Genomic DNA, 23,850 nt, shown 5'->3' with positions numbered 1-23,850 from the left:
CAAAGTGCAACATGTATTTGTCTGTTCTCCAAAGAAACCCCCCACCCCCAAATCTGACCCAGATCTCTGGGGGGCATCACTTTCCTTCACTTCCAGTTTCAGGACCTTAAAATTCAGGTTAACTTCACCCTAGGTAGTTATGCAATTAACTCAAGATGTGGTCTACCCACGGGAGCTGAAGAAGAAATACTTTGGAGAAACCGCACGGACGCTGCGTTGTTTTTTTCTACTATGCTCTGTCAGGGGGAAAACTGACTCTTGGCGTTAGCTAGCCTGAATGTGTTACGTGAAGACTCACGCCATTGGTGTGGAATTAACTGAAGATTAATGTTTGAGGCCTGAGCCCTCAGTTTCTCTTCAGATCTGTACTTTGGTACAGTATTACTCAGGGGTCTGAAATGATAGAATGTAGAAGATATTTGTATTTAAAAAAAAAAGTAGCCTTGTCTTTCTCTGTGCAGTGTTAGTTTATGATTTATAATCTTGTATGTATTGAAACTTTTGGCAAAATTTCCACAGGAGTTGAAAGTTTACTATTTAAACTGAACAAACACATTAGTAAATGCAGAGCAGGCGTTGTGTGTATTTATGCAGCTTCTCCTGGCTTCGGTTCTTTTGCTTTATCCATTCTTTAAAAATGTTTCCAGTCTCTTAAGCACATCATGCCTATGAGAATATGAACAGTGATTAATATTGTACAAGGAAAACCTGATTCAAAAGTTGAGCCAATTAAGAAGGTTTCAGCAGTCACCCCACACCCACTCCATTGGGTTGGAATTAAGCAGTTGGCACCAGCAAAGCTAAATGTCAGGCAGGCTAAGCTTCTATGTGGAGTGGAACTAGTTTGTTTCCTTTCAAAGACTAGAGCAGAGTTTCCTTTCAAAGATACACTGAATGAGCTGCCTTATACTGACAATACCACAGAAACTGCTGAAATGGGAAACAGAGCCATAGAGAGAGAGAGGCTGTTTTACTTAATTCTACCAGTGAGTGGGTGAGTGAGCGTGCGTGTGTGCGTGTGCAGTAAAAAAGAATTCCATTTAAGTCTTTTTGACTCAAAAATCAGCAGGGGATCTTTGTTCAGTATCAACAGTAGGAGGCATAAATTTATACAGACTTTTTTTTTTACCACATATTTTAATCAAAAACGGATTTCTAGAAAATGTTCTAGAACATACTAAGTTTATTGGAAGTTAATTCTTCCGAATTACTTCAGTTCTCATTGATGGCTTGACATTTTTCTTATTAGCCCATATATCACTTTCACTTTATCTCCACTTTACATAGCCATTTTTACTTGAATAGATGTCTTGTTTATGGCCTGAAACTACTGAGAGGGGCCTGCTAAGTCTGCATTCACTCAGAACAAATAGTGTTACCTGACCAGCTTTACAAGTTTGTGATACAGAGTTTACAGAGAGTGAAAAGATGGAATGTACTAATCTGAAAATGATTTCAGATCTCTCGGTTTTAATAGCTATTTTTGTTTTATATGTATCTTAAAATGAACAATTCCTTTTAAAAATTCCATTTTTAATTGATCTTTAAAGAGGACCTGCCTTATATATGCTTTAAAAATACTTGTTAATTTTAGTACAGCAGAACTTTTGGCAAAGAGGTACGTTCTGAAGCAGGCTGATTTAGATATGAATGTATTTCACTTGTTTTATTGAAGGGCCTACTGCAGATGATGAAACCCACTGTTTGTGCAATATTCCAAAATTTACTATATAGGGCAAATAAAATACTTGAAATAATCCTAAAACAGCTGTTCCTGGGGCAGATGGCCTCTCAGGGTTTCTTCTGGCTTTATGGCTTCAGTCTAAGGAAAAAATTTTTAAGTCCTTATTTGAGCTGTGGAGACTCCATATTTGTTAGGATTATACTCTGAAAAAATCAGATGATTATGATCTCTTAAATGCTGTTTAACTCTGTGGAAGAGAAATGCCAGAATAAAGCCAAAAGATCATCACCCTGATGATGGAGATTTTTAAACTGACCTGCCTATTCTTTTCAGTGTCTGTCTTACTAAGGCTTGGATCTTTTAAAATCACCTTATCAGTATAATTCTTTAGAGAATGTTAGGTCATTCTCCTTTAAGGATAAAATTGCACAAGCACAGAACACCATGATTTGGTTAATACAACCCCTGGTGTGTTCCACTTTGAGCCTCGCCAGCCCTTAGAATATTGTGGTGTGAAATGTGTTCACTTGGCCTGCAGAATAACTGACCTATAGACCTGTTAAACCCTGCGATATGTGAGGGTTCACACAGGTTAATACTGAATGTAAACTTCCAATGAGAATTGCTATATTCAATTTTTTGGGCTGTAATTTATGCAATTGCTTCTTGTGATTTTTAGAAAAGGAGGCACCTGTGTTACTTTATTACTGTAAAGTTTCTTAACCAAAATTTGGTTAATTTCACTAGTCAGTCTACCTCACATTTTGTTTATGATTCTAAATTGTCTTAAGTTGCGTCGACAGTACGTTCTTGTCCTTTCATTTAATTTGGTGAATGTATTAAATTCTCCCCCACCCCCCTAAAAAGAAAGTGTGTTTTCTTTACATTTTCTGGTATGTTCAAAAATGGAATGAACTGGCTCTGACAATGTCCAAGAAAGGCCACAAGTCCACATGCCATAGGTTGGATAACTCTTAAGATTCTACTATTCTGGCTTAACAGTGCAAGAAAGTGCTGAGTAAGTATTTGTGGACTGAAAATCTATAGCTTATCCAAAGTGATACATACATATAAAGTATCTACACACCATGCCCACTTGCAGAGTGCCACATAATTATGAATAACAGATCTAGAAATGATTAAAGAGATGTCAGAAATATCCATGGTACATCCCCAATCTTTTATAGATGGCAACTATATTCATTTCCATGTCCCAAGCAGCAGACTTTGGGACAGTAGAATTGTGTAGTATAACCTAAGGTTACTCTCCATTTTATTTCTAAATTCTAATTTCACCAACTTTGGAGAATTAACATTTTTCCAGGGGGGGGGGAATGCCTTTCAGTTCTATTATATTGACAGTGCTAAAATAACAGCCTTTGATACAGAACCGTAAAAACATTCTTCAGGGTCAGAGGTCCCTGGCTGTTACCTCAGGAGGGGCAGTGACTATTTTAAGTATGCTGACAGATTCAGGAGCAAGTAGGAAACTGCCAGTGTCCCACTACGGACTCCACTGGAGCTGCCTTGGAAAGACTGACAGCTGTGAAACCGACTGCGGTACCTCTGTCTCCAACTACGTAGAGCTGAACAATACCCAGAGAACACACATTCCTCAGGTCTGTCTTCAGTCATGGCAGCTGGCTCATAAGCTCCCTCTGGGTCTAAGAGAATATTGATAAAACAATGAAACCCTGGCTTCCCTGAAAAAACAAAAACAAAAAATCATCACTAAAGATGCAGGAAGGACCTCTGGGGCCAAGGAAACACTGTAAATTCCTTACGTCTTAGCTGTCAAGTATTAAGCTGAGGAAGGAGTCTACAGTTGACCCTTCAACAATACAGGTTTGAACTTCACAGGTGTACTTATACACAATTAAAAAAAAAAATGTGCTACAGTACTACATAATCCATGGTTGGCTGAATCTATAGATACAAAGCGCTAATATAAAGAGCTGACTGTAAAGTTATACCTGATTCCGGACTACGTGTGGGGTTAGCACCCCAACCCCCACGTTGTTCAAGTGTCAACTTTACTTCAGTGATTATGACACCAAATGGAATAGGAATAGTTAGAAAAAGCAAAACAATTAAGTTTTCTTACCAATTCTTTGCTGTTCTCAGACAGAATCTTCCCTTGGTCTGCTAGAAAGCCCAAGAGCCATGAGAACAGGCAGAAGGCATATGTGTGTCTGCAGTCACTACCCCAGAAATCAATTTAACCACCTTAACCGCCAGTGAACTACAGCCAGGAAGGAATGTGGCTGTGTTTGTACCAAGATGCCCTAGCTGGGCAGCCATGCAAAGTAAGTGACAATTAAAATATCACTGTATGTCTACTGTATTTACTGTTCTTATGATAGTCATGATTTTAGTAGATATATCAAGTTCACTCTTGAACATTATAAATTGATAAAATGCTGATTTTTATAACACTGACAAAATGAAATAAAACCATTGCATGTCCACGTAAACATGAGCATAACGCATAAGATCGCAGGGTGTCTGTCTACACTGGTGATTCCTATAATGTCAATATACTAGACATTCTTATAATAGACCAACTATTCAAGGGTAGCTGAGAAAACATTTATAGGCACCTTTATATAATTAGCAATTACAAAATCAATCTGTTTTGATGTTTGTGACCATTAGAGTTTACTCACTGTATCCACTGGTACCTCCACAACTCCACAGAGACCATGATTCTGTTTCTGTCGTCGCTCTTCAGTCTTCAGCTGTGGTGTGACAATGTCGACGGTTCTTTTGAGTCTCGGTTTCTACCACTTTCTTCTGGTTCTTCCCTTGCATGAGCATTTTCACAAGTTCTTCAACAGTCTCTTCTCCCCTCTAATTTTATAAACCCCAGGGTGGAGATCTCCTCTAAATCTTCAAATAACTAAATAAATTAGTTTAGTTCAAACTTTTCCCAAACTGTAGGTCTACATGTTCAGTTATATACACCAAATAGATATCTCCACTTGGAGATTCAGTAACCACCTTCAAACTGTGAGCAGAACCAAATTCATCCTTCCCCATTCAATCTTCCCACCTAATTCTCCAGTATGCCCTTCTCGGCCAAAAATCCACCTACTCCACTACCTAAACCAAAATTACCCAGATTCTCCTGTCATGATCTTTCTCCAGTCAGTTATCAACTCCATCAATTCTTCAGTTTTAACTTCTCAAAGTTCATCTGTCTAGTCTTCACCCACACATCATAGCTTTAGTTCAATTTGCAATATCTTTCACAAACACTGCAGCTGCTACTATAAGCTCGTCTAAATTCTATATTCCTCATCTGTAAACTCTACCTATGTGGCTGTCATGATAATTAAATAAGGCATCACTGGGGCTTCCCTGGTAGCTCAGCTGGTACAGGATCTGCCTGCAGCGCAGGAGACCGGGGTTTGATCCCTGGGTTGGGAAGATCCCCTGGAGAAGGGATAGGCTACTCACTCCAGTATTCTTGGGCTTCCCTGGTGGCTCAGACGGTAAAGAATCTGCCTGCAATGTGGGAGACTTGGGTTCAATCCCTGGGCTGGAAGATCCCCTGGAGGAGGGCATGGCAACCCACTCCAGTATTCTTGCCTGGAGAATCCCATGGACAGAGGAGCCTGGTGGGCTGCAGTCCACGGGGTCACAAAGAGTCAGGCATGACTGAGAGATTAAGCACAGCACAAACACAAGGTAGGACACATGGCAAACACCCAAATGTTAAATATTATTAATAATTCTATTCTTGGAGAAATAGCTGGATTGTAAAATTTATTTGAGGGGCTGTGTCTTTAATATAAACACAAAAAGAAACAATCTTCCTGGTAATGACAATCTTTAAACCAACCAATAAATACAGCCTGTCTACTTCCAAGTCCCTTTGAAACCAACCAAGTATAGCTCCCCAAAGAATCCTATTGCTTATATGGGAACTGGGCCTGTATTATGAGTTTAACAGTTACTAGGACATCTATGCTACACCTCAAGTTTTCATCCTGTTTTTAAAAAATCATTGGTTCCCTGTCAGGCAAACATTGAGACCAGGGATGACTAGAAGAGTCTCAAGACCAAAAAGAAAAGCAGTGTCAAGAGTTGGACCATCATGATGAATGAGAAGAAATAGTCACACTGCCTTACCATTCCACCCTACTGACAGGTACAGAGCCTTACACCACTTGATTAATTTTAAAAGTACACATCTATGAGTGATAATGTGTGTGTACACACACACACCCACACACACACCTGTAATCTTAATTTAAAAGTCTTAGTTTTTAGCTGGTTTTAATGTCAGCTCATAACATTCACCTGTATTAAATCATAGTGGTATTTCATACGTGGGTGATGGCTCTTTATTTCTTTGAAAGACCAGAAAAATCCCATGTTAGGATTTTGTCTTTTGGAGATGTTACTGACATACAGATTCTGCAGCAAACTGGTGAAAACTACCTTTTCAAAAGCCACTGTTTTAATCTTATTTCAAGGTATCAAACCTAACAGACTTCCTGAAAAAGCACAATAACAACATACCATTATCACATTTATCACTTAGAAAAAGCTATCAAGTATTTTATTATTTTATTCTACATTATATACAAGTCATCAAAGGCCACAGCAGTTTTTCAACATATAAACCCTTTAAAAGTAGAGGGCACTATGAAGGATAGACAAGTATCAAAATGAAGTCCAATAACGAGGGCATATACCCAGTGTAGTATTTCTGAGGAGTAACAAAGCAGATACCAAGTCATACATGTTTAGCTTGCAACTATTCCACAGGTTTTTATAAACCTCTTTGGGATTGTTAATAGCCAAAGTGTGCCAAGTTGACGTTTATTTTAAAAAGTGAAACCAGAATGAAAAAATAAATAAAGGGCACCATTCTAACTCGAGTCATTCATAGTTCTCCAAGAAGGAAAGCTTCAATTCTTTTCCACCTTCCGCTTCTTGATTGGCAGCAAGAAGCAGAAAAAGAGAAACAGAAGAAAAAACTCAGTATTTCAAATTCTCTCTTGCTAATGGAGCTTTGCTTTTTTGGTGATGATTCCTTTAAAGTAGGTATCATACCCTTTAAGAATTAGTTTTGATTCCTCAACACGTAACATCACACCCTTCTTGAATAATAATGTAAAAACACTGGTTTCCACTCTGATAATACAATCTTTAAAACTATAACTGGTATCAGCAGATCAGTATAAAAAAAATACAGTACCAAGCTACACTGGTATATTGCCACAATTAAGAACTTCAAAATATACTTATCACTGAGACCATAGTCCTTGCATTAGTTTTCAGTCCACTATGAACAATTATCTGCTGCATGTAAACATGTCTAAATAACTATAGATAAAATACATCAATCATAAATTTCTGTAAAAGATAATAAAATATCTTCTTTAAAAAAACAAAACAACAATAAGCAATTACTTCATTTTTTCCCCCAATTTTATGAAAATGGAACAACCTTATGGTTGTTGCCAGTCCTGAGTTCATTGTAATAAAAATGGCCCTAGTTCCTGGTTTAAGTCAACCACCAATCCATTCTCATCAGTAGATGTCTTCTGATACTGTAGGCATGAGTTTATTTTAGGTACTATTTTGTCCATTAATAAAATTATATACCAGAAACTGACCAGTGCCACAGTACTGTGTTGCAAACAGTTTTCCATCAGGAGTAGGGTCTGAGAAAGCAATTTCCTCTTTACTCAAGTATGAGCCATATATAAAGTTACTCCTGTTTAAAAAAAAAAAAGGGGGGGTGTGGAAGGTAAAAAAAAGAAAATTAATTTATTTTTAATCATTAAAAGTGGAAAAACCTGTCAAATAATGTTGTATATTCTAGAAACTTAAAAATAACTGTTTTGTAAAAGCAACAATGGTTATAAAAACATTCACCCAACACCTTTTCATGATAAAAATACTCTGAATAGAAGGAACTTCCTCAACCCTGATAAAGAGCATCAAAAGACATCAAAGTTAATAGTTAAAAAAAAAAAAAAAGACTAAAAACTTCCTCAGAGATCAGGAACAGGGTAAGGCCACATCTGCTCATACTCTTCTATTATCAAGGACAATTAGACAAGCAAAAGAAATGAAAAGCAACCAAGTTGGAAAGGAAGAAGTTAAAATTATCTTTTCACAGATGACATGATCTTTTATATACAAAAATTCTAAGGAATTCACAAAATAATAGGCCTAATAAAACATGAGTTCAGCAAGTTTGCAAATTATAAAATATTAAAAAATTTTATTTCTATGACCAATTCAAAATGAAATTTAAAAAACAACACTGAAATACATAGTACATACTCAGTAACCTAAGTAAATACTTAGGATTAAATCTAACAAAGACATGCAAGACCTAAAAAATGAGAACTATAGAGCATTGTTGAAAGAAATTAAAGGAGACCTAAGTAAACAGAAAGACATCCCATGATTATGAATCAGATGACTTAATATTGCTAAAATGGCATTATTCCTCAAATTGATCTATAGTGAGTTTTTCTGCAAAAATTAACAAGCTGGTCCTAAAATTCATATGCAAATGCAAGAGACAAAAAAAACAAACATAATTTTTGGAATCTTCTCTATCCCTTTGATTAAAAATCAAGCAATATATATGTAACCTTGTTTTGTATTTTCCAAACCTCCTATAAATGTGTTATCATAATTTCATACTTTAAGAAAAAAAGAGGAATAAAATCAAGAAAAACTACTGAGAGACTTAGATTATTTACAAATACTATTCTTAAATTAAGACAAATTTTTCCTAAAAGCTAAACTCCCAAGAAATTTCCCATACTTCTTACATACTGACAATCTTACGCAAATTTTAAATTAATATAAATAAAAGTTATACATTTACAATGAACTAAATGTTGATCTTTATATAAAACTCTGCTTAAAATGCTAAACTACTGATAATGACTTGAAGGATTACATCCAAGTTACCTTAGGCATTCAATCATCCGAGAAGCAATTTTCTTCCGACGCATCATGCTGAACACCCATATGCGGCTGATCCCGCAGATTGCAGGCTCTGGCAATGTTGAGCAGCACCAGGCTTTTTGCCGTTCAAATCTGACCTTTTCTTCTTCTGACCTGATAACTGGAAGTTTTTCTTCTATGACTCTGTAGCCCTATATGCAGTAAAATTAAGGGGAAACTCATAGGTGATTTTTTAAATTGAAGTATAGCTGATTTACAATGTTGTGCTACGCTCTGCTATGCAGCAAAGTGAGTCCGTTATACACATAGAGACATTCTTGGGGGGCAGGCAGGACAGGGTGTTTATAAAGTGAGACGATTATTAAGCTATTGTCTCATGCTGACCTTTCATGAGGTCATCACTACATCCATCTGGCTTCTTAACAAACTGTAGGAACCACTTAGGCTTTTGCTCTCATTTTAGGAAATAAACAGACCTGGATCTACATTCTGTTCTAACTCACTTATTAGTTATGTGACCATGAGATGAAGTTACTTAATTTAGCTTTGGGTTCCTTATCTATAAACTGGAACTCTCTGCCATCTCTTTCAGAGACTTGCTGAGAGATTAAATAAGGAAATACAAAGCACCTGGCCATCTCGGCTGGCACATAATAGGAAGTGAATGTTAATTTTCTCCACCTCCCATGTTCTGCTGCTACTGCTGCTAAGTCGCTTCAGTCGTGTCCAACTCTGTGCGACCCCATAGACGGCAGCCCACCAGGCTCCCCCCGTCCCTGGGATTCTCCAGGCAAGAACACTGGAGTGGGCTGCCATTTCCTTCTCCAATGTGTGAAAGTGAAAAGTGAAAGTGAAGTCGCTCTGTCATGTCCAACTCGTAGCGACCCCATGGACTGCAGCCTACCAGGCTCCTCCGTCCATGGGATTTTCTAGGCAAGAGTACTGGAGGTGGGGTGCCATTGCCTTCTCCTCCCATGTTCTAGGACCAGCGAAAGTATATGTGGAGAACTCAGCAGTCACAACTGTTTCTGTGATAGCTATCATCATTATAGGGTTCACAGCTGGGCAGAACTGGGACTCAGGATGACAGAGGAATCAAAAGTTTAGGAAAATCCTTTCCCTACACTCCTATCTCTTAAAAAAAAAAAAAAGTACTTTGAAAAACATACATCTCTTCTGCCAGTCTAGTGGCCAAAAAAGGGACACCATCAGCCTTTTGACAGAATGAGGTACAAAAGTTAAAACAATTAGACAACACAACTGAGAGTTAACAAAGAATAAACAAGCAAGTATCGCATGGCTATGTTCTAATCTAAACACTGCAACAAGTCATTTTTGGAACTAGGTAGAATAGAAATTAAAAAAAACACAAGGGTGCAGAGGTCCCTGGTAGTCTAGTGGTTAGGGCTCAGTGCTTTCACTCCCATGGCCCAGATTCAATCCCTGGTCAGGGAACTGAGATCCCAGAAGCCACTTGGCAGGGCCAAAAATCCCCGCAACACACAAGAGTTTACCAAAGAACATTCACTATAAACAACCAAACAAACAAAAAAAAAACACTGCAAGAAACAGTCAAAAAACAAGACAGATGTCTGCAATTTTTCTCTGAATGCTTAGTCATTTGCCAAACAAATTTAAGAATACTCTATATAAAATTTGCAAATATCCTTGTCACTTCTGTGAAAATCTGACTTCAAGTATTTTTTTCCCCTCATCTAATTAACTTCATTTGTTTCAATGATCAATTCTGTCTGAAGTTATGTCCCACATAAAAAGTGATACTTCCTTCAAGTGGGTACCTTACTATTAACCCTCCTCAGGAGTCATAAATCATGCTAGCTGGACTGGAATTAAGGGGGATGAGTTGCTAAGGACAATCCTCAAACACATAACACAGTTATTTGATACACACAGAAAGCACTTTGATATATTGATTGGTAAATCAAGCACAACATTGCTGATATCTTTTAAAAATGGGACAATCAAGACTCAGAGACCTATAAAAGTGGACAAATGATAAAGAATAAATCTGGGGCAATGAAAAAATAAAGCCACAAGATGTGCACTACGCAAAATTAACTCAGTTACAGGATGGCAAGCTTCTATGAGTTAGTCCTTTTATATCAAATTTATATCTCCAAACTACCTTGTCAGCTATTTATTTAAATCAAATCTGTGATTACAAATAGCAAAATTCATAAACTTACACAATTTCAGGTTGAATTTTTTTTCAGATTGAATTTTTTATGTAGCTTAACATGCAGACATTAATCACACATATTTGTTTCAACTTTGCACCTTATTAGGAAATTTTATGATGAAGCATATATACTTGTAGGCAACTACTAATATACTAAAAGACATCAACTAAACAAAAAGTCAAATCCAATGCACACTGAATTCATGAGCAAGAACTCAGCTGAAAAAAAGACAGAATTCACAGGAGGTCTACCTCAAGGTGAGCATGATTAGGAAGTTCAAAATCTTCTGTTTTCTTAAATTGGTCTAACTTGGGACCATTTTACAATATGAACATACCACTTCTACTATAATTCTATTATTTGTTTACATTTGGCTCTTAAATACAAGCCAAGTCCTCATTAGAGCTCACCCAAAGAAGTGGTGACCTGATGCAGGGGTGGGCAATTTTTCATGAAGGGCCAGGAAATAAGTATTTCAGGCTGTGTAGCATAACTGGCTTCTTGCAACATTTAAGCAAGTGGACATAGCAATGTTACAATAAAATGTTGTAGAAAACAGGCGAGAATTTGCCTTCTGGACTATAATCTGGCAACCCTTGATTTACTTCAGTGCTGAAGGGGACTGAGACAGACATTTCATTAGTAGCCAACAAGGAAACTTCCTAAACAAAATTTAACAGTACTTTTGATTTGTAGAATTTTTATCTTACATTCACTGACTTAAATGAGTTCCCATGCAAGACAACTTCACTGTAGTAAAAAAATTATGCACAGGAGTTCTCGCATTCATACTCTTCCTTACACAGAATGCTGAAAAATTTACCAGGATGATGTTATTGCTGTAACTCTTTAAACACCAAACTACATACGACCATTCTTTAAAAATCACTTACCCACTGGATATGTTCTGCAATTAGACAACCAACTACCTTTTTGTCATTAGAAATAAAGAGAAGTGTTTTTGTTCTGGAATAGCACATGAGTGGAGCCTGCTGGAAACCTAAATCATTATCAACCATCTCTCTAATCTCGTCAACCTGCCAAATAAAGAAAAATTATTTTTTAAACAAAAGCATTTTATATATGTAAAAATATGCTATTTCAGGTCAATAAATTGAGCATATTATTCCAAGCATAACATCCTCTGAAGAGTTCTTCTGAATGACTATCCTGATCACTAAATGTTTTTCAAGCTCTGTGGACCAATCTACAAAAGGAAGAAAGAATGGAGAATAATATCAAGCCCAGCAGTCTGGGAACAAGTGTGAGAGCTCCTCTGATAGCTAATAAGGACACTAAGGCTTCCCAGTGTAAGTAAGCATCACAGAATGGAGCACTGGAGAGAACTTCACTGGAACCTTAGCCAGGCAGGCCACATTGTTCTTCGCAAGCCTTAATTAGTACTCTCATCAGTGGACTGGAAGTGAGCCCAGAGAAAAGGCATTAATGTTTACTCCTTATCAAAAGTTTATAGGGTCAGATACTATGCAAAGCACTTTATGAATACTATCTAATTTAAATCCAACACCTCTTACAGGCTGATAGTTTCTCACTTTGCATATGGAAGAAATAAAATTTAGAGGTTAAATACCTTTCCCGTGTCAGATATGGGACACTGGGAACCAAAGAGCTGGGTTTTCTGGGATTTGAACCCATTATGCTAATATAGCATCAAACTGCTTCTACCACTTTATCTCCTAGTCAAGGTCACATACGATAAGCTCAAACTTTTGTAGGTATTCAAAGTCAAGATTTTTATAGGCACTCAAACATCAGTTCCTTTGCCAGTTAAAAAAAAAAAATCTGCAAATATTCAGTCCAATAAACATTCATCTGTGACACTAACTTTAAAATGCAAATGACACCTAAGGGGGTTAAATATTCACACTTCTGAACTGCAGAATACCATGTAACACATTCCTTATTCAGTGATGAAAACCCAAGTCCTCTTAATCCTAGAAAAATATCCCACGATGCAACACCTGACTCAGTTCCTAAAGGCAAATGACTCACAATTCTTTGGATTTTAATTTTTAGCCTATTATGGGTTACTAACCAGTAACATACTGAACTGTAGGTTACTAAGAACAAGGATATTAGAAATTTACTCTCAGAATAAAATGACATCTATTAGTTTCAATTTTATAAATTATGATTCAGATTTGTATTTTGATTCTTGAAATCACTTATGTGGCATTTACTATGCCTTCTATATCATCACTCAAGTTACTGACAATATGAGACAGTAATCACTCCACTAAAAATTCATTTCACATATGCTAGACAGTAGTCATGTGAGGATGTGAGAATTGGGCCATAAAGAGGGCTGAACGCCAAAGAATTGATGCTTTCGAACTGTGGTGGTGGTGGTGAAGAATCTTGAAGACTCCCTTGGACAGCAAGGAAATCAAACCAGTCAATCCTAAAGGAAATAAGCCCTGAATATTCACTGGAAGGACTGATGCTGAAGCTCCAGTACCTTGGCCATCTGATACGAAGAGTCAACTCATTGGAAAAGACCCTGGTGCTGGGAAGGATTGAGAGCAGGAGAAGGCAGGGACAGAGGATGAAGTGGTTGAATGGCATCACTCACTCAATGGAGATTGAGTTTGAGCAAACTCCAAGAGATAGTGAAGTACCAGGAAGTCTAGTTTGCTGCAGTCCATAGGGTCGCAAGGAGTCAGACATAACTTAAAAAATGAACAACAAATGACACACTACAAAGTTAAAGCATTAATTTTTCAGTTGGGTTGTGACTAAATGCTTATTTCTTGTTGTCAGAATGGGGTATTTAAATGTGCTGCCAGTAATACATTATACTCTTAAAATCAGCTGCAAATTATTCATTCTGTGTGAAATTTCACTGGAAATTTACCTTTTTCAGGGCATATTTTGGATCTTCAGGAAGAACCATTATTATCCTGCCATCAGGATATTCAGCTAGAATTCTTTCTTTTTTCCAACCCTAGATACATATAAAAAAAAAGAAATTTATTTACCACATTTCATACATCATATTCATGTACAATAAAAAAATACATCAATGTGTCTAAAAATTACAAACATGGAGAAGTATATATGCTCGTTAATGTTTAAAAAGACATGATAAATCAGCTATCTGTTAAGCACACACAGGTACAATGTAAGCTAATTTCTCTCTACTATTCATTCAGTGATCTAAGACCACAAAAGCATGTCTAATTTATCATTTTCCATTTTAAATTAATTTTGAAAATCACACAGCAAAAGCAAGCCCCTTAAAGTCAGTGACTCCCAGAACCTAACGGATAACTCTCCCAGTTTCTTGATAAGAGCATTAAAGTCTTAAATCTCTCTGGAACATGGTTACCTCCACAAACAAAAACTCGTGGTTTTATGTCTGGCATGCCAAAGACCTCCAGGAGGTTGTAAATGAACTGATTTGCATGCAGGAGCCCAATATGTAAGGAATAGTTTTTATTCTTATTGATCACAACTATCAAAAGTCACAAGAAGGATACTATAAAAATATAACTACCTTCTAAGAATCTAATAGGGAAGGAGAGGCTACGTTGTGTGTATCTGAAGTTAAACATACTCAAAAAAAGAGAGGTAATAAACTCTTCTTCAGATCCACACTCGTGGTGATTAATGAGCAGAACCTGCATGAAAAAAAAACAAAACAAAAGCCACTTAAATCTAGTAAGATGGGACTGAACCAGAGGTTAAAACTAGGAGCTTTGAGGTTAAAAATAAGTACAGAAGGAATGAGCTTAACTGGTTGTTCCATTTGTCTTACCCAACCAACTTTAAATAAAAAGGTTTTTCAAGAAGCAATGTATTTATCTTAAAGAAAACCAGCATCTTTCTGAGATTTGTTTCAGAGTATTAAAGCTCAATGAAACCAAGAAAAAGGCAACTATATTTTTAAAAAACACTACAGCAGGTCTGAAAGGAGATTGATTTTCTTAAATGATCCAGAATGGTCTTTTGGGAAAGGGTGGTTTCTTAGTTGTGGACAAAAAGTCTAGTAACAAACTTGGTATAAACAACTGTTTTAAGTATTTAAAACCAGAATTTGTTTAAAAAATAGAGCACCCAAAAGTAAAGCAAATTCAGATGATCATAATTAGGATGGTCATGTGTTCCCAAAATTTGAAAAGAAAAAAGGAGCAGAAACAATAGTCACAGAAGTCATTTTTTTCAAATCAGAAACAAAATTTGAATCATATCCAGACCTGAATATAGGTAAATGTTTTTAAAAGGCATAAGAGATATCATCCTCTCTAAAAAACAAATTTACATTAATGTTATTTTGGGAAAAGCTTTTAAAATAAACCTATTTTGCATAAAATGAAAATGGAGACTTTTCATTTTAAAAACTAAGCTACAATTTCAATGAAGAGCTAGAATTGAACTAACTCCAACTTATAACAAAGTCATAGTTTCCTGAGCTGAATTATCTAAAAATAATTTGACAAGTTACTTTCCTGTTGTCTTTAAAAAAAACTACTGGCCAACATTATACTGCACCATTGGCACTAGATAAATTATTTTGCTTTATATATTCGGCACTATATAAATTATTTTGCTTTACTGACTTTTATGTATAATTTTCTCTTGAAACAAGTTGAGACTTGCATGTTCATGCAGAAAATGTTTCCCAATTGGATTTGATACAATTTTTTAAAATGTTTTAAATGTGATAGTTTTTTCATGGAAGTGTATAAGCAGGAGGAACTGCAAAGGGCAGAATTATTACTGCTTAAGTTTCTAATACCCATGAAGACAGCATATTTCAGAGAAAACTTCAAGAGTTCTGGATTAAAAGTTCAGGGTTTAAATCCCATTTCTTGGTAGTTATTAGCAATATAATCTTGGGCAAATCACTGCAATCCATTCTGTTTCCTGACCTAGGCTATGGATAAAATAGCTGTCATCACCCACCTCACTTAGCAGTTTAGAGAACTGCTTTAAGATGATTCTTCTCACAGAGGGGCTACTCAGGAACTCTCAGTAACTTCCACTCTACCTTCCTAGTGGTGTCAAACTACAGTCAATGTACTACTTTAAGAAAACACAATTAATAAAGCCCCCAAAGTTACATGCAAAAATAAGTTCAAACCTTGGACAAGGCAAAGATGAAAGACCCAATGTGGCTAAAAACTGTCAAATAAGATACTAAAGACATTTATACACCTCAATTGCAGTTAACTCTTTCCTGGAGTCAATAACCACATGATCCTATCTTTAGAGAATTTAGATGAGATGAAGTCTGCTGCTTGAAACTGAGGGAGATGCTGTTTGCTGAAGGGTAAGTGTGATTTAGAGGAATAACCAAATAGCCACAGCTTTGTCCAAAGATATAAATTTCAATGCAGTGCTGTTACACCTTCCACCTTTAGCTCTAAGATGTTACACACAGCCCTCTGCTAGCAAGTAGTATTTTCCAAATCCCATTCTTAATTCACCTATCTGGTTGCTGAAAAGCAGAAAGCTTTACACTGCTAATAACAATCAATGATCTTTTTTTTTTTTTGTCCCTTGTTGTTCTAGTTATTCTAGACTTTAGAGTTTCTCAAGAATTGGAAGGGGTTTTCCTCTTTTTCTATTTGAACAAGATTACAATTGAAAACAAAATACACTGGGTGGTAGATACACTGATGTTTATACAATTGTCAAAATTCATCAATCAAACATTTAAGATCTGTGTGTTAAAATTATATCCAACTGTAAAAGTTCCTACTAATCACTTCCATTAAAGGTTGAATGGAAATATTCATGAAAGAATACTCTGAGAAATAAAATCAATAACTAGCTTTTCAAAAAGACTATCAACAAATATGGCAAGGGAAAAAAACCTAGAGGGAGAATCTTTAGATTAAAAGAGATTTAAGAGACATACCAACCAATGCAATATATGGACCTTAATTCAAACAGTATAGAAAATTATGAGATATTTGGGGAGATTCTGACCCCTGAGGGAATAGCTGATATTAAGGAATTAAAATTTAAAGGTGTGATTATACACTTAAAATCTTGTTTATTGCTAAGCTGAAGCTGAGTGAAAAATACATGGGGATTCGCTATTTGGTGGTAGTGGGGGGAATGGGGATTGAACTCTATTTTGGAAAATTCAAATCACCCAACTGTCAAAACTGTGCCAAAGGTCCAAGGCTTACGCAAATACCATTTACTCAGAAGTGAAAAATGAATGTAAAATGAATCCAGTTGGCAGTGATTAGACCTGAGGGTGAGACAAGCATTGACTGCAATGGGCCCAAAGGGGCTTCTGAGATACTAGTGGTGTTTGTCATGTGGGTGTTCACTTTGCAAAAACACACCATTAAGCTGTGCACTTGTTCATTATTTGTGTACTTCTCTTTACAAGTTGTATTTCAATTAAAATTTTATTTAAATTACTAAAGCAATTTAAGAAACACATTTTAGTTCAACAGCAAGACTAACAGTTGTTATTTGTTTAAATAAACATACTCTAAATACCAATTTTAAAAAATTTTAAATCTTTAGAAACAAAAGTAAATTAAAATTAGCTCATTCAAAATTCAGTCACATGCTCTTTTTGACAGTACCCATGGCACACAGCATAAAAAACTGCAGAAAAACTGCATAAGAGAAACAAATTACAGACTCTTGAAATACGTAAAAATATTTCTGTTGAAATGATTTTTAAAAGCAAACATGTACTTATGAATATTTTAAAAGTCAGTAAGACTATATACCAAATTATAAATTGAGGTTATTTATGTGATTTAATTTTTTCCTTTCAGCTTATCTGTATTTCCTGTTTTTTTCTACTTTAATAAAATGGTATAATAAAAGTAATTAATATACCTTAACTACCCCCAAGCAGAAGGTTTTAATTTCACATTTGGTTACTTTGCAAAAATAATTTTGTATTAACAACAATACTGTTAAAGATGTGTTTCCATGCTCTCTCCAGGCATACCACCTTTCCAAATCTCTATGTGTTTACCAACCCAAAAGCTCTCTGAACCCTGTCCTGGCTTTTTGAAGGTTTCACTAGAGGTGGGACTGATTAAATCATTGACAACTGGTAACAGAATTCAATCTCCAGTGCCTATTCCCTCTTAGGATCACCGAGTGAGAACTGAAAGTTCCAACCCTCAGTAGTTGGCTCCCATCCTTAGGCTAGTTCCAAAGGTCATCTCATTAACATAACAAAACACATTGTATCCCATCTCTTAGGAAATTTCAAAGGTTTTGGGAGCTGTGAGTCAGGAACTAAATAAATATCTTTCTCATAAATCACAGTATCACAAGCACTGAAGCTGATTATCTGAGACAACTTTAGTTTGAAAGTGACTGAGGTCAATTTATTTCTGAACTAAATTTAATTATACACACAAATAACTGAAATTAAAATAAAATAATTAAATCTTATATATGTTAATTTGTGGTAAAGAATTCGCCTACAATGTGGGAGACGTGGGTTCGATCCCTGGGTTGGGAAGATCGCCTGGAGAAGGGAAAGGCTACCCACTACAGTATTCTGGCCTGAAGAATTCCAAGTGACTCTAGTCAATGGGGTCACAAAGACGACTAAGTGACTTTCACTCATGTTCAGCTAACAAGACATGAATGATATAATTGGTCTATTAAAGCATAATTAAGCACAACACTTTCTGAAGCTAACCTTCATATCTGTTAGCTTTATTTATTATCACTACAGTATTTCAAGATTCATGGTTTCCCATTTTGAATGACTTAACCACTAAAAGCAAGCCAACCTGTTTAAGTTAATCTTTCATAGTTTGAAAGAAGGTATTCATAAAAACAGAAGTCCTGTGACATAGTGGTTTTTTCACTCATTGAGTCAAGTCAGGAATAAAAGAATATACACAAGAATTTAAGTTTTACTTTAGAAAAATCGGATTCAATTTTAAAGATGCTTTAAAGACTTTTCATTTTGTAGGTGTGCTATGACAGCAGGATCTCCTTCAGGGTACTTTCTCTCATTCTCTGCAGTATTTGAACTGAACAGAGGCTAGAACCCTTCCTCTTCCACTAAAGCTATTTGTTTTGATAAATCTACTTGTAGCAGCACTAACTGAACTCCTTATGACAATTCAAATATTCTACCTCCACAGTGACACATAGCACCTAGCAACATGTGACGAGAGAGCACTGGTTGGTGTGAATGAGGACCTGCATTTCTCATGTTCGGAGGTCTGGTGTCACCAAACTGGGTAGTGCAACTATACAGCCAACTAGGGACTGGTCCAACCTTTCTTCAAAGCGTCTCTGGGCACCAAGACAGGAAAAACAACCCATCTTCTGATTACAGCTCTACCAAAGTAATTATTTCTAAACTGAAAAGTTAATTTATAATTTAAATAGTTAATATTGATTTATTGCTTTAATAGCTGTTTAAATCTTTTATTGTTAACTTTTCACTTTTTTCAGGCTTTGTTCCTAAATTTGCAGGCCAAGGGCATATCCAGTACCCTGAATGTATGGTCCTCCACAACACATTCAGTCAGATAATCAATTCAAAGGAGGGTAAGGGAAAGACAGAGGTAAAGAAGGATTAAGTCAGGAGTTTTTCTGCAAAGAACCCAAACATTATTCCTCTTCTGCATTACTGAAAGTTTATAATACAGCTGAATTCTGGATAGTTCCTTGCTTGGCAACAAAGCTGAATGCTCTTGGGGGAGTTTTTCCTGTTTTCTCCTCACACCTTTAGGAAAACACTTCATGAAGGGAAACTGAAGGGAAGCTAGGTCTAAACCAGAATCCAGAATCCCTAGGAAGCTTTAAAAGGCTCCTTCCTAAATAGTTTCGAGTAGGCCACGTAAAATACATTTCCTCAAATGGGGTCAATGAGGCAGATGGAGTACAACGAAGGAATACACAACGAGAGCAGAGTCATTCTTCTCCCCTACCCCAAGTCAAAGAGAATACATAAAGGATAAAGTATTTTAGTCAACCAAAAGTAGTTTCTGTGGCATCAATTTCTACTATGACTACATAACTTATGTATTATTTTAATCTTCTGAAAAGAAGACTTCAGACATTTTTACCTGTCATAGATTATCATCATGAAATAATTATAAGAAAAAATTTCTACTGTAAAGAAAAACTGCTCTGGGATGACCCAGAGGGATGGGATAGGGAGGGAGTTGGGAGGGGGTTTCGGGATGGGGAACACATGTACACCCATGGCAGATTCAAGCCAATGTATGGCAAAACCAATACAATGTTGTAAAGTAAAATAAATAAATAATTTAAATTAAAAAAGAAAAAAAAAGAAAAACTGCTTACGTTGTAGGCAGTGTTTGATTAAAATAAAAGAAGTAAAACTTATTCTAATTTATTCTATTTTAAGCAGTACAGAATTAATTCTATATTAAGCAGTAAAGAAGTGTATTCCCAATCCCTGCACACTGCCCATTTAAAATTAAAAATATACACAAAAGCCACAGCACAAAATGACTTCTTAGTTCTATGTGCTTCTCTCCAAGAAACAGACACGACAGATAAACTGGCATTTAAAAAATTAAGTGTTTCATCAAACACGAGTACTTAATGCAAAGGCACACCACTAGGTGCCCAATGGAAGATTCACTAAGTGATAACCCAGAATCCAGAGCTGTGATCACAGCAGAACATCTTTAATGTGGGTGTGCTTTTTTATCCTCTCCATACACTAGAAAAGAATGCTACAAAGTTCTGGAGGAGTTTCTACCTTACAGTCTATGTATATCTATGTTTGAAAAAACAAAAAGAACGTTAACTTTGATGTTAGCAAAGGATGGCCAACTGCTAAACTCAATTCCTTCTCTTGAGTTTATTTCAAAAGTAAATAAAATAACCTGTAGCTCTGTCCCATCAAGAAGGGGGCAGGGGGTGGGGGGAGAGGTCTGGGGCAGGAATCAGTCTTCCTTAAGTTGTTCTGCTGCTTTACGGACTTGCAAGAGCCAGGATTTGTTAAGAAGGATTTGTTAAGAAGTGATGCCTCCACCTTGTTCCATAAACTAATTTCCTTTGGTGTTGTGGAAGAGCAGAGTACATTATCTCCTGGTTGATTTCCTTACAGTTGGTCTCAGAAATTAAGAACTTCTCTTAAAATAATTAAGTCTTTTAAAGCAAACTTCTTTATAATTTTTGGAAATTGGCTGCAAGAATCAAATAATGTAACTTGAGCAGAATACAATTCTACCAGATTGATGGATGTAAAATAAATATTTCTGCCCCAGAAGTATTCCATAATTTAGCTACTTGATAGGCCTATTTTTCTTTTCAAGTTGTAAGGATATTAGCAGAGTCAAACTGGAAAAGGACAAATTTGAAATGACAAATAAATATCTAGCTACAGATATTCTATATCCACATACCTTATATTTTATTTAGTTAAGTGGGAAAAGGGTATGTGTGGGGAAAAGCAGATGAAATAAGGAATACAAAGGATTACCACAGCAGGAAACCAAAAAAGGAAAACCCCACCTATCTTGGGAAGAAGTAATTGAATAAATAAAACCACAAATATGAATTCTTCAACCAAAGATAAGGATACAAATTTAACTGAAGCCAATAAAAATCTTTAAAAAATCTAGTGCCTATATGAAATGAATTGGTGATCTCAGTTCAGATATCCTGGAGGTCTTATTAATGTGAGTGTACAGTACTGAAGGTAACATGTATAAAATAAATTCCATTTCAGATACGGGTAAACAGCAATTACATTAAATTACTATTTTCACAAGATATCTGAAATGGTTCAAAATTATTTAAAATTTTGCTACTTCCAAAAACAAATATAAATAATACCCATTATGCCTCAACTGCACATACATTAAAATATATATACTAAAACATATTTACTTTGTGGGATTTTTTTTTTTTTAAGTATACTACAAAGTCTGAGGTTTCAACCATCAGGAATTGTTCTTTAACTTTAATAAGAAAAACTCTTATGTTAGCAAAGAGAAGGTAAAGGAAATCCCCACACAATCTATTTGGTATAATATATACCACTATCAATTCCACCAAAAAAGCTGTGTCAAGCTACTATGAATACTAGTTAACAATTAAAATCAAAGGAAATTTAAAAAAATACTCAAGTTGAAGAGCATCACTTGTTAGAAGAGGTACAACAACACTTTAAAAATATAACAATTTGAAAATTAAGTTAAATTTAAAATTTTAAAAATCCCACAACATACACCAGCCAGAACGAATTTGCTGGGTTTTATGTTTGGTTTTGTTTTAAAGTAAGTCTGTATATATACTACAGGGGCTTTGTATATGGTGCTATTTTCTAAAGACAAAATTTTTTCAATGACTTGAATCTGACAATTCATCTCTAATGATCTGATTCTGCATTTTAGAAGTCATGAATTCTACTTACCACGTATTTTACAGCACTTATAAATTGATTGTGGAAGAGCAGATGCTGTGTTTCATCCTCTGGATTTGAAGCTGTGTAAAGCATGCCACAAACATTACAGGAAACTGCTCCAAATCTTTTTTGTCCTGCATCCTATTTATAAAAAACAAACAGAAGGGTTTTTTCCCCCCACAAAAGAATAATTTGAGAATATCAGTCTCTAAAGTTATAAGGTGAACATAGAATGAGAAGTGTTTAAAACAACATTCCATGTTGATGACAAAAATGAAGATGCTAACTTTCGAAATCTGTATGTAATTTTATGAAGAACTGTTTTCTATTTTAGTAATCATCCACTCCACACCATTTAATAACAACTGAAAAGAACTGAGAAAGTATCTTTAACACTACACTCTTAGTTCTAACGCCTCAAATGGCAAATACTTATAAATGAGAACTAGTATGTATTTTGTATCTGTGATAATTACACCACTGAAGTTTAGAAGAAATGCTTCATAGACTTTTTTTATAATGTCTTCTTTTCTCTTTAATAGTTTTATTCTAGTTATATTAAAAAGAGTATTTTGATGTCACCAGAAACTCTTGAGCAAAGGTAAAATTAAATATTCTCTATTTTCCTTATATCAAGTAAGTATGAAAGATCACCTATACTCCAGTAATTCATACTTGCGCTGTAGCATAGTAACTGGTTACAAAAGGTTTTCTATACTTATCCTCATTTAAAAAGACAAATTACAGCAATATGATCTAACTTTAACATTAATTTTAAAAGCACAATTCCTTTATTCTTGCTGCTCTGAAACTGGGAAATTTCAACTAATTACTGGAAAAAAAAAAAAAAAGACTCTAAGATAACTATATCCTAGTGTCTTATAGCTAGGGCCACAGACCAAAATGAAATCAAATGGTAAATGAGAGATTTCATATAAAACTAAAGGCAAGCTCATTCTAAAAGACTGAAACTATTGACAAAATATTACCTGAAAATTCAGGGAGTTAAAAAAAATTGCCTGAGTTATGGTTAAGATACAAAACATTGTATTTACCATGTTAGCCATTTTTTTTTCATGTTAACCATTTTTAAGTGTACATTTCAGTAGTATTAAGTACACTCACACTGTTGTGCAACCAATCCACAGAATGACTTTTATTTCACAAAACTGAAACTCTAGGGACTTCCCTGGTGGTTCACTAGTTAAGACTCCACACCTCTACCTCTAGGGTCACAGGTTTGACCCCTGGTCAGGGAACTAAGATCCCGCATGCCGTGAGGAGTGGTGAAAAAAACAAAACAAAACAAAAACCCCTTAAACTCTATACCCACTAAACAGTTCCCCAATCCTCCTTCTTCCCCAGCTCCTGGAAACCATCATTCTGCTTTCTATCTCTATGAATTTGATTCTTTTAGGCACCTTTCATAAGTAGAATCATGTAGTATTCATCATTTTGTGACTGACATTTCACTCAGATAATGTCCTCAAGGTTCAATCATATTATAGTATGTGTCAAAATTCCCTTCCTTTTTAAGGCTGAATAATATTCCACCATCTACATACACACCACATTTTGTTCAGCCAGCCATCCACTGGTGGACTCTTTAGTTGCTTCCACCTTTTGGCTATTGTGAGTAATAAACACAGATGTACAAA

At 35.6% G+C, this 23,850-nt stretch overlaps 1 protein-coding gene and 1 long non-coding RNA gene across 9 annotated transcripts in view; both read right to left on the bottom strand.

Annotated features, from left to right (window-relative positions):
- Window positions 1-366: 366 nt before the first annotated feature.
- LOC122425584 lies at window positions 367-5,157 on the bottom strand. The gene is made up of 2 exons (XR_006264917.1): window positions 4,351-5,157; window positions 367-3,387 (listed from the first exon to the last, which is right to left on the bottom strand). It is a non-coding gene; the product is annotated as an uncharacterized LOC122425584 (long non-coding RNA).
- A 777-nt stretch (window positions 5,158-5,934) lies between these two features.
- Window positions 5,935-23,850, bottom strand: part of ESCO1 (establishment of sister chromatid cohesion N-acetyltransferase 1) — a 40,337-nt gene continuing 22,421 nt past the window's right edge. For 5 of the 8 annotated variants that reach the window (XM_043443880.1, XM_043443881.1, XM_043443882.1 and 2 more), the window contains 5 exons: window positions 22,202-22,333; window positions 13,706-13,795; window positions 11,724-11,867; window positions 8,633-8,820; window positions 5,935-7,415 (listed from right to left, as the gene is read on the bottom strand). In XM_043443880.1, coding sequence (XP_043299815.1) covers window positions 7,268-7,415; window positions 8,633-8,820; window positions 11,724-11,867; window positions 13,706-13,795; window positions 22,202-22,333 — 702 coding nt within the window. In that variant the 3' untranslated portion in view covers window positions 5,935-7,267. Of the gene's footprint in view, window positions 7,416-8,632; window positions 8,821-11,723; window positions 11,868-13,705; window positions 13,796-14,347; window positions 14,472-22,201; window positions 22,334-23,850 lie in introns of those variants that run through there. The other 3 variants (XM_043443885.1, XR_006264861.1, XR_006264860.1) reach the window with 3 other exon arrangements.

This window comes from Cervus canadensis, chromosome 23, assembly GCF_019320065.1.
Source record: "Cervus canadensis isolate Bull #8, Minnesota chromosome 23, ASM1932006v1, whole genome shotgun sequence".
Lineage (NCBI taxonomy): Eukaryota > Metazoa > Chordata > Mammalia > Artiodactyla > Cervidae > Cervus > Cervus canadensis.
Note: the sequence above shows the minus strand (reverse complement) of the source record. Positions and strands in the feature narration are given on the sequence as shown.